Below are 12,078 nucleotides of genomic sequence, written 5' to 3' on the forward strand. Positions count from 1 at the left end.
GATTCAAATGTAACCATTCATCTGCAGTTGTAACCTTTCTAACTTCAGTTAGAGTTATGCTTCTTTTCTTCGTCCGTATTTTGTACTAAGAAGGGTTTCAAATGAAAGCGTTCATCTGGAATCACGACACTAACATCAGTTAAAGTCATGCATCTTTTCTTCATCAGTGTTTTGTACCAAGAAGGGTTTCAAATGTAAGCATTCATCTACAGTCACGACCTTTATAACATCAGTTAGTGTCATGCATCTTTTCTTCATCAGTATTTTGTACCAAGAAGGGTTCCAAATGTAAGCATTCATCTGCAATCATGACCTTTCTAACATCAGTTAGAGTCATGCATCTTTTCTTCGTCAGTATTTTGTACCAAGAAGGGTTTCAAATGTAAGCATTCATCTGCAATCATGAGCTTAAGATTGGGATTAAGATTCAATAGATAATTTGCATGGTTCCTAATTGTTAGGGCGTGATTTGCGAGGCGGTGGAGTGCACCTGGCATATTGACGATAAACATATCAGTTCAGTTTTCGTTAAGAAAAAAATCGCTCAGTGATAATTTATTGCACTCCCTGGTATTGTGCGTTTCTAGGCCTAGTGGGTCTATTGATAAACCCTGGTCTGAGCACCGCTGGTTGCTATTCCCAAGTACTGATATCTTCTACCCCCTGTTGCCTACTCAGTAGTTGCCTACACTAAAGAGAGCAAATTAATGTGATTATCTTGCAGATCTAACTGGTTTAACAATTCATTTGTGCTATTTTTTACTGATGCCATTAACACAATGTTGTGGGGTTGTGAATGCCATTGTTATTTACTTTGTGGCTTTTCATCAGAAACTAAGCTCCCAAATTTCTATACACGAACTGCCAAAAACTGCAAATTAAGCCACATTTAATTTTAATCTTAGTCTACATTCAGTGTTGAAGCCAACTTTAAAACCAATTTAATATGTCATCAACCTTAGTTTTAGGTATGGATAGATTCAAGCATTGAAGTAGATTGAAGCATTATTTCCCATTTTGTAGACACTTCTGTCCGTTCTTGTGTATCTTATTGGACCTCTGTTTACCGCAGGGGGGGGGGTCTAATCTTTTGATTTTGTATGCACCCTTGCGAAAACTGCAAAATGAAGTTACACTTAATTTCATTTTATGTCAATATTTAAAGCTGAAACATTTTGAAACCAATTTGAAAACCAATTTATTCTTTCGTGTAGCTCAGTCTTAGTACGGATATATTGACACTCTGAAGTAGATTGAATAGCTTGAAACATTATTTCCCTCTAATCCTTTTTTTTTGCTTGTTCGTATGTGTCTTATTTCTTTGGGCGGGGGGGGTGGTGGTGGTGGTCCAAGCTCATGAATTTCTATACGCCCTTACAAATACTGCAAAATCAAGCCATATTTAAATTCAATATTAGTCTACATTCAATGCTGAAGCCATTTTAAACCAAATTTAAAATCAATTTATTATGTCGTCAACCTTAGTCTTAGGTGTGGATAGATTGAAGCATTGAAGTAGATTGAAGCATTATTTCTCCATTTTCTAAACAGTTTTGTTCTTTCTTATCTATTTTATTGCACCTCTATGTGGGGTGGGGGGGGGTCTAATGTCCCGAATGTCTGTATACCTTCAAAATAAGGAAAATCAAGCTAAATTTCATTTCAGTCTTACTCTATATCTAATACTGAAACAATTTTTAAACCAATTTATTCTATCGTTCAATTTCAGTCTTAATTCAAGTGATTTTAAATAAATATTTATTTATTTATTTATTAATACGAATAGCGGTAAGCATCAATGCTTGTCGCAAAAACACAAAATCATAATACTAATCTAAAGTAAATTGGCAACGACAAACTAAACAACAAAAACTTCTAAATAACACGACACTACACAACAAAAGCGTCTAAATAAAAAGGCGTATTTACTAATGCACTCTTAAAAATTCGAATACTCTCTGCCTCGACAACCTCCAAAGGCAAACCATTCCATGGTCCGGCAACTCTACTAACAAAAGATAATTGACCAATTTTTTTCAGTGGTTTTGGGGGATATAATTTATAATTATGCTGACGAGTAGAGTGATAATGGCTGAATTTAAAAAATAAATTTGGATCAACATCATCCACTCCTTTAATTATACGAAACACATTTACAAGGTCATTACGACGTCTACGAAACTTCAACGACGGGAGTTGAAGCCTAGAAAGTCTCTGCGGATAGGAAAGGCGCTGAAGGTATGGGACCAATCTAGTGGCCCTTCTCTGAACCTTTTCTATCCTATGATCATCCATTAGACTTAATGGAAACCAAACAGAAGTATTATACTCAAGAAGAGGGCGGACCATTGATCTGTATAGTAGTAAGAAATTACGAAGGTTAAACCTACTAAAGCTTCTCCTTATAGACGATAAACGATAATTTGTATTCTTTACAATTTCCGAAACATGCTTATCAAATTTCAATTGGGCATCAAAGTAAACACCAAGGTCACGCACTATTTTGTTAGAAGGGATTCGTATGCCAGACAGCTGGTAAGTATGCACAGGTGGGAGTTTACGAGCATAGTGTAGAACAACACACTTAGAAGGGTTTGTGAACATGGAATTAGATTCGTACCAATAAGTTAGAGAGTCAAGATCCTCCTGCAAGAGTTGCACATCGTTTTGATCTCGTACTGGTAGATAAAGTTTTACATCATCCGCGAACATCTTGACAGTAGAATGCTGAACAGAGGAAGGCAGATCATTAATAAATAAACAAAATAAAATTGGACACAGGCAGCTACCCTGGGGGACTCCGCTTAACACATCAATTGAGGATGACATAGCTTCACCAACAACAACCTGCTGAGTTCGTCCGTTTAGATAATCAGCAATAAATGCAATTGTTTTTTTACCCAATTTATAAGCTGCACATTTTTTAAGAAGCGTGAGTATTGAGACTTTTTCGAATGCTTCGAGAAGTCGATGTAAATGCAGTCAAAGGGTACAGCTAAATCGGCAAAACGTTGAAAGTCCAAAATAACCTCAAAAAGCTGAGTATTACAAGACCTTTTTTTTCAAAAACCATGCTGAGCAGGATTCCAAAGATGATTTCCGTCAAAATACTTTTGAACGCGTGAAACAATCAACTTTTCCATCACTCGGCAAAAAATAGACGTGATTGAAATTGGCCGATAGTTTTTAAAATCTGACCTGGAGCCACTTTTGTGAAGTGGCTTTACCAAGGCCTTCTTCCACCCTGACGGACACATTCCATGCGCCAAAGATAAGTTAAATATATAGGTAAGTGGTTCTGCAATTTCATGAGCAATTTGTCTTATCATTATGTTTGGGAAACCGTCTATATCTGGCGCTTTAGACGCATTCAATTTTATAAGAATAGTATTATATATTCTAAATAATTTCTAAATAATTTCTTAAAATATATTTAATACTGCTGCAACTATGGTTCTGTTTTGCTTGTTTTTGTTTATTACTATTGTTATCATTTTTTGGTATTGTTTATTATTCCTCGTCGGTTAGTTCAAATATGTTTATGTTGAGTATTAATATATAACAAACGATTAAAACGAATAATTATGCCATTTGGCCGAGATTTTGTTTAGTTTTATAATTGATTGAATGTATTTTCAAAAGAACTTATCTCTATCGAAGTCTGTTATATGAAATGGTGTTTAATGGAGTTTCCGACTGGAGATGACGGTCAAAACAATTTTCTTCCTTTTCTCTGCAGTTGTACGGTTGCAAGGCTCTGGTGGATTATACCAGCGAAAATCATTACGGTAGTCAAGTCGGCTAATTTTTCTGTTTTTCTAGTTGAGCAATTTATAAGATAAAAACACTGCAAAAATAGTGCTTTTATTTTTAATTACGATTATGAATATGGAATCAATTTCTGTTTTTCTACGCCATATTCTTCAAAAGTTTGATATTGTTTTAGTTATTATATACTGCACATCAAACACTATGTATGTGAGTAAAACAAACCTGAATTTATATTATATAATAATAGTTGGATGCTTAGAACTATGCATGAATAGTTCTACAAGTTTGAAAAACTCCTAAGAATGTGTGGATGATTGTATACTCCTACTGTAACATATTGAGTTTTTTTTATATACCAAGCTATTATTTTTTTCTTTTTCAATGTTTTAGGCTCTTCGAATGGTTTTCGGCCTGTAAATGGTGGCGCTGGTGGAGCAGGGAAAGAATTTAGTGAAGTTATCGGAGGAAATCGGCCCCGTGAACAGTTCACTGTAGTCATGCTGGCATATGAGAGGGATCAAGTAATTTTAAATTAATACATTTATTTTTTTGGTCTCTAGTAATAATGATACATAATTACTTAATTAATATAATATAGAGATATGTATAGTGTATGTAAGGGAACATTTGATATAGCTTTTTTTTACGGTTTTCTAATGAATTTATTGGTCTTTACACAATTAAAGAGAGTCCTGACAGGGATTTTATTGGCTTATTTCTGTGATGTCTATTCACTAGCTAATAGCATTATACCTTATTTCTGGAGTTTAAACAGCGTCCTTTTAAAACCGCGCCTATATGCACCAAATAGAAACAAGACCGCAATGTTTTTAGGTCACAATATTTATTTATAAGTAAAAAATCCGTTTATCTGTGGCATGACTTTTATTACTAACTGCGAAAGTACCGTCATCGTGTAATGAACTGTCACATCACTTCGCATAAACAATAGAAAACTTTTGTAGGGTAGGCCTACTAAAATATTGTGCTACACGAAAAGACATATGTAAAGATCCGGGACCAGGAATAGATGATACTCACTGAAAACCTTGGTGTTTCTACTCTTTCTTTTTTGTTTTTCTTTTTTTTTTAGTCTTTATGTTGTAAATTCTAGTCCTAAAAGCGACAGACCTATCTTTATTTTAATTATTCCATCAAGAAATTGTTCTAAAAGTTGATTTGATGCTATGCAAATCATAACCCTGACCGTTATTGACCGTTATTACCCGACATAACGGACCCAGTCCCGTTATTACCTAGCAATTTTAGAACCTAAAGCTGTTTCCTCTGAAAAAGGATATCTTCATTAATTATTGTATATATATATATAAAGTTTTATATATAAAGTTATTTTTGGAAATTCGGCTGAGGCCCAAAAAAAGTAGATGTTCCACGAATGGGGTGAGAGGGATTCATGTTAATTTTTTAGTAAAATAGGAAACTTCGTCGATAGGAGTGAAGTGTGAAGCTTTGAGTTTTTTTGCGGAAGAGGGGCTTGTACCCCCCTGCTGGCCTTTTGCAGTTTGGAACTGCAATAAGCTATCAATAGTCGTGGTTGTATTTAAATAAGTTTATTTGACACTGAATGAATTATAGTTTATTTTCAGGCTATGATTGCTTCTTTAGGTCGATTAAACGAAGTTCCATATTTAAATAAAGTCATTGTGGTTTGGAATTCTCGGCAACCGCCAGCTGAAGACCTGCAATGGCCTGATATAGGAGTGCCCATTGTGGTGACTATATGTTTATTTTTTTCTTCTTCTCGTTTTTCTTCTCTTCTTTTTCATTTTTTTCTACTTTTTTTCTTCTCCTCGTCACTAGCAGTCTAGTTTTGATCCGCAATACCATGACAAACGGTTTCTGTTTTGGTTTGACAGCGTGAAATCAACTTACGTCAAACCGCCAAACAATTTTTATTCTTCATTTCTTGTTTTTGTTTCATTTTTCTTTCATTTTTTGTTCTGATATAGGAGTAACCATTGTGGTTAGACTGTTTTATACACATTGATTTCCCTCATATACCTGCGGATACCCTAAAAGCTTTAGGGTAGATTACATTTAGTATCCTAATTTTTAAAGTTTCGACTTTTTTCTGTTTTGTTTTATTCTTTTTTGTTTGTTGTATTTTTCTGTTTTCTTAATTTAAAAATAATGGCTCTGGTAAAGATTAACCTTTTTCAAAAATTAAATTTTAAATTACTGGAAAATTAATTTTTTTTTTACTTGTTGAATACAATATAACGTTTAATAAAAATTACATGTTACTAATTTTTTAGGTAAAAAATGTAAAATAGTGAAAAAAAAATGCAAAACATATAATGGCTCTTTTGATTTTACTTGTTTGTAGGTTTGTCTTGTTATTTCTTCCTTCATACTTTATTCAATCTCTACTTTATTGAAAACGTGAAACTGTTCCCTTTGTGTTTCTTTAATTCATTCTTGGTAATTACGTTCATTTTGAGTCTTCTGTTTTTTCTGTTTAAAAGTTTTATTTTTTCCTGTTGACATTGAAAATTTTTTTAACTTTTTTCTTTTTTTCCTTTTATATCGGTTTTGTACCATTTCTTTCTTCCCACTCCTTTTATTTCCTTTTTTTTTGTTTCCTTTTGTTTTATATTTTTCCTATTTCCTATTTTTATTTACCTTGGTGCATTTGAAGATAAAAACGTATTTTAAAACGTTTTTGAGTTGTCAATAGTAGAAGCAATTCTGTTACGTTAGGATTTGGAGTTTCTGATTGATCTAAAGCCAGTTTATTGTCGCTGAGCTAATCAATTCCAATTAATCTTTTTTTTAATCAATATCGCTGGTTGAACAGCAAAATTCACGTGATCAAATAAATTTGTGTGACTGTGGGGGGGGGGCGCTTTATTCAAAGAAAATGAGGTTAAGAGAGTGGGAGCCCCACTTATACATTTCGTTGTATTCAACTCATATATTAATTAATCAGATTAACGACGCTTCTTGACTACTAAGGTCCTTGCGTCGACCCTGTAATGCATTACTACGGTTCTCATTTTTTAATTTAAAACGACAATTTTGCTGTCATTTGTTACCTATGCTGTATCAGGTTTGCTGTCTCTTTTTACATTAATCTGCAATGTTTTTAATTCTTTATTTAGTAAGAGTTAAGAGTAACATTAAAATTCAAAACTTGAATTTTTTGTATTAAGATTTTTTTAAGGTCCTTTTTTAAGATAGATTTTTAAGATCCTCTATCTTTTTTTAAGATCGTTTAGGGACTGGCCAAGGTAAAACTTGTAGCATGTGAAGAATTATTTACGGATTATAAGGCTTTCAACCTTGATAAAAATATTCCAATAACAAAAATATCAATCAAATATGCTTTTCATTCCCTAATGAAAATATATTTGTGATATCACTAACAATTTTTAATTTTACCGCTATGACATCACTGCAAACAAATCCTTAATTGAGAACTGGGGGGGGGGCTTTAAGTGGGGCCTCCTTCCTCGAGCAGTGGTTACCCTCTAGGTACAGCCAAGAAACTTCTACAATTTTGCCGTGTATTAGTGACCTATGGATTTTTGGTACAGTGATTTTGTTAGCAGTAGTAGTAGATAGACACATATAGATATATAGCTAAAAAGATAGAAAGATAGAAACAAAGAAAACAAAACAGATAAAAAAGATATAAAAAACACACTCCAAGAAGAAAAGTGACAATTAGCCACCATCCGCTGACTACGTGTCCAAAACCAAGCCCGGGCAAAATATCATGCGCAACAAACAATACAACACACAATTCAACTTTGCCTAGAGACATTAACGAGGCATTAATGCCCCCTTTTATTTCAAACCGTGGGTTTTTCCCGTTTGAATTATCAAACGGGATATTCCTATTTTGCGATTATCCGAACTTCAATGTAATTTATGTATTCTATAGCGATAAATAATTTATCCATATTTAATCTACTTCCATGTATTAAGTTATCAATTTGATATAAATAGTAAAAATTATCGAATAATTTCAATGTAATTTTTCAAATATTTAAGTGGATTATTTTTTGTTTTGTCTAGGTTGTAAAAACAGAAAAGAACAGTTTGAACAACCGTTTTTTGCCCTTTGATGAAATAGAAACAGAGGCTATTCTTTCTGTTGATGATGATGTCCACTTAAGATACGACGAAATAGTCTTTGGCTTTAGGTAAGTAGGTCGCTTCTTCTTCTTGTATACATAGTCTTATTTCGACAAAAAAAGCAAAGAGACTAATTCAAGGTCAGTACAAAATTCAGAATTATTTCAACCTAAATCCTAAAGAAAGTTATGTAAGCCAATTACAGATAAAGGGCAAGTAGACGCACTTGACAAAGTAAAAAATTAGCTGATGTTCTGACCGAATAAATAGTGATGGATTAAATTGGCAAAAAAACTATAATAACAAAGAGGGGTAGGGACCTGAACCTTCAGAAACAACTTTAAGCCTCACTTTTTCAAACTTTCCATGAGGTGTTCTTGAGGGTTATAAGGAGAGAATAATTGAGTGGTGCTGATCCACGCAAATGCTAGGGGGCAATTACTGTAGGGAAAGGGGATCAGTTGGTCATGATGAAATAGAAAATAGTTGTGAAATGAGACAAGAAGGTGTTTTTCAAGGTCTATGGGGGTAATTGCCCCCAACACCTGCCCTCTTGATAATTGGCGACTCTAAAAAGAATTGTCTCCTATTATTAGAAAAACATACATTGGGTGCAATTTGGGTGATTCCCTCCCAAAGAAGGACTGACAGCTTCCGTCTTCTTGGGACAATGGTGGTTTATACTAAAATATTTCAGTTTTTATGATAAAACAGGTGTTTTGAAGATGCAAGCATCGTGATACAGAATTTAAAAAAATAAGCAACAAGAAGATATAGAATAAAAAAGAAAAAAAAGTTGTTTCAAAGAAACGGTTCTAAAGCCAGTGAAAAGGACAGGAAAATAGAAATGGATGGTAAATAAGTTGTCCAAATCCAATAAGGCGTGTTCACCGCATGCATAAATAACAGATGGAACATATTTTATAAGGAAAAAGTAAAACAATTTAAATCCAATATTTGCAACAAAGTTACCCCCGTAAAATCCAGGTAGTAAACCAATTAAATTTACTGCTCTTTCAGTTTATTTTGATGCTTTATGGCTTTTACCGTAAGTGATAAAAATCCTTTATTTTATTTCGTTATTGCCTGGATTTTTTAATTTTAGAATTGCTTCTATTTTTAGTTTCCTTTATTTTGTTTTTCAAATTTTCTTTGTTTTTAAAGACTACTTCGTAATATGCTGGATATTTATCTAGAATAACATCTCATCAGTCGAAACCGTAATTCATAAGTTAGAAATAATAGAAGAAACAACATTCACAGAGAAGAAATAGAGGTAAGCTCTTACCCCTCCCCGAGGCTGGTCTGAAGGGCTAGCTTCATCTCCCCCACCCAAAGAAGTTGAAGTTAGTGGCTTAAGATTAAATTTATCGAATTTTTATCCCATAACTTCCCACCTTTATTAATTCACAGAACTTCCAGTTCCAAAGCTTTAAATTTTAGACATTGTCAATTGTTTAGCCGAAAATTGGAGCCGACATCTACAAAAAGCTGATCTGGTGTTTCTGTTTTAGGGTATGGAGGGAGCAGCGTGATCGAATTGTAGGTTTTCCGGGTCGTTTCCATACTTGGGATCCGCTATATGGAGGTTGGCATTATAACTCAAATTATTCCTGTGAACTCTCTATGGTTTTAACAGGTATATTTAACAACATTTGGAATTTTTCAGCCTTATTGTCTTCTACTCTGTATTATATACCGTATGGGCTAGGACACAGCTGTGACGGTAAAAAACTTGTATGTGGAGTTAGTGCATAGAGTGAATTGAATGACACTACTTTTAAGTTTTATAGTGTAAAGTTCAGGAAAGCCGATACACAAAACATTTACCAATATAAAATGTGAGTGTGTACTGTAATGCAACGTATATTGTATGTATACTGTATCGTTCAGCGTATATTGTATATTTGGAATGGAGATTCCTATCAACACGATGGTGTTTGCAGTTAAGGATAATTAAATGTCTAAAACTAGTAGTGTGTCATCAGGCGATTTCTTTGTAAAAACGAGGCTAAAAAAGGGAGTCTTTCCTTAAGAAAACTAATTAAAATCTTGTTTTTATGAATTCCGATATAAAACTCTAAATCCTTCCCCTTCAAACAAATCCGAGATAAATCTGATAAAACCGAAAGATATTCAAATCCCTAGACCTAAACTGTCACCCTCTAAAAACCTTAACAAACTACTGAAGTAGAAACACTTTATTCATATTATGTTTGAACAGTATGGTAATGCCCTCCCCCCGCCCATCAATTCCCCAAATACATACAATTAAAAATTTTCCGATAGACAATAGTTTTATCATAGTTGAAAAGTCGAGTAACCATGTCTTTTGGGATGTCCCCTCTCCCTCCATAGCCTTTATATTGAAAAATGTAAGATTGTCAGTTACACATCTGAAGAATATCGTTGGCTTGAACTTCTATTATTTTACTTTTTTATATGTATTCTTACTAGGAAGAGGAAAACGTGTTTCTTTTGTCTTAATTCCTACTGACAGTGTTCTGGTAGCACATGGGAATATAAATGCTGACTAACAAATAGTTCTTACTAATGATTGGTGCTAACGCATTTGGCAACGGTGTGGATCTTACTAAAATAGTAAGATCCGTAGTTTATGCGAGTTTATGGGCTGGTCTTATATATAGTGTGTCTACATAGAAGATGAGCCCATAAACTAAATATTTTAAAAAGCTTGAAATCCAATTAGGTTTGCGTAGCTTGGGTTTGAGTTAAAATTACCAATTTGAATAATACAAGTTTGAATTATAGTTAGTTTTCGATTTCTAGAGAATCAATTAAAATCTTTGGTAGAATATATATTTCCTAGTTAGTTTAAGAAACTGTGTTACGACTACTGCTGATGCTAACTCACCGCATCAAAATTGTTTTGAAATCTCTGAACAGAAGTACAAGTAGTTTCAGCTGCTTAGTTTTTAATTTTCGTAATTTGAAGAAAATGTACACATTTTTTGAAGCACTGGAAAATTTTTGATCTAAAAATTTTCATTTTCTTTTTTTTTAAATTGTGAAAATTTGTTTCAAATTTGTAAAAACAAATTAGAAATTTGTAGAAAAAATTAGAAATTTGTAGAAACAAATTAGAAATTTGTTGCAAATACTTAGTTTTTAATTTTTGTAGTTTAAAGAAAACGTAAAAATATTTTTTTCAAAGCAATGGAAAATTTTGGATCGGAAAATTTTTACTTTTCATTTTTTCTTTATTTTAAAAGGTTTGTTTTTCAGGGGCTGCTTTTTTCCACAAGTACTATTCCTATCTTTATACCTATGCCATGCCCCAAGAAATTCGGGAAAAGGTCGACGAATATATGAATTGTGAAGACTTGGCCATGAATTTCTTAGTCTCACACTATACACGTCAGCCTCCAGTAAAGGTATGGATGCTATAGCTTTTTAAGAACAAGTAGTTTTTTAAGTTTAACCTTCCTCCCCATAATTTTTGGGGAATATTTCACGTTTTAAAATAATACAATTTTATTTTCAAAATGTTCTCACTGGTAAATGTTGCTACATTACGAAAATGTACATTGCTTAGATCATAAACTATAAGGCTTGAATATATGTTTTTTTTTTTAGAGCCACTTTGTATGGAAGGGATGTGGTTGTATGGCCTCAGGCAGATCGATGCTGCAGTGAGTTGTTAGTTGTAGTAGTTTTAGCAGAATACAAAGAAGAATATAGTACACATAGTTTTCGGGTATACAGAATTAAAACTAAAATTTTAAGATTTAGTCCCCTAAAACGAGATTTAGCTTCCTGGTTTTTGCTTCTTGCATCACACATTCCTAAGAAACAATTTCAGCAAGAATTGCTGCATTAGTGATCATAATATATTCACAAGCTAGTTCAAAAAGGAATATGTATTCACTCAACCAGTGTTAGCTTATTCCACATTGTTGTGTCTCTTCTTTATTTGGATTATCTGGTCGGTAAAAACATCCAAACCAAGCTATTTTCTTGGAATAGTAACAATTATAGCATTTTTTTTCGTTAACAAAAAAATCATTATTAATTATTAATTAGGCATTAATTATTCATTATTAATTAGGCAACCGCCTATATCTGAATTTTTTCAGCCTTTTTTGAGACTTTATTCTGACTTTTTTCAGACTTTTCTTTTCTTTGGGATAATACTTCCAGATGTTTCATCTCGGATCATCATATTATCTTCTAATTTTACAATTT

The 12,078-nt window shown here is 33.1% G+C and overlaps 1 protein-coding gene across 7 annotated transcripts in view; it reads left to right on the forward strand.

The window, feature by feature from the left end:
• Nucleotides 1-12,078, forward strand: part of LOC136042327 (exostosin-3-like) — a 121,582-nt gene that overhangs the window by 84,735 nt on the left and 24,769 nt on the right. For all 7 annotated transcript variants that reach the window (XM_065727287.1, XM_065727285.1, XM_065727282.1 and 4 more), the window contains exons 5-9: nucleotides 4,162-4,292; nucleotides 5,379-5,504; nucleotides 7,813-7,940; nucleotides 9,387-9,511; nucleotides 11,119-11,267. In XM_065727287.1, the coding sequence (XP_065583359.1) occupies nucleotides 4,162-4,292; nucleotides 5,379-5,504; nucleotides 7,813-7,940; nucleotides 9,387-9,511; nucleotides 11,119-11,267 (659 nt within the window). The remainder of the gene's footprint in view (nucleotides 1-4,161; nucleotides 4,293-5,378; nucleotides 5,505-7,812; nucleotides 7,941-9,386; nucleotides 9,512-11,118; nucleotides 11,268-12,078) is intronic.

Source organism: Artemia franciscana, unplaced genomic scaffold (genome assembly GCF_032884065.1).
Source record: "Artemia franciscana unplaced genomic scaffold, ASM3288406v1 Scaffold_1109, whole genome shotgun sequence".
NCBI lineage: Eukaryota > Metazoa > Arthropoda > Branchiopoda > Anostraca > Artemiidae > Artemia > Artemia franciscana.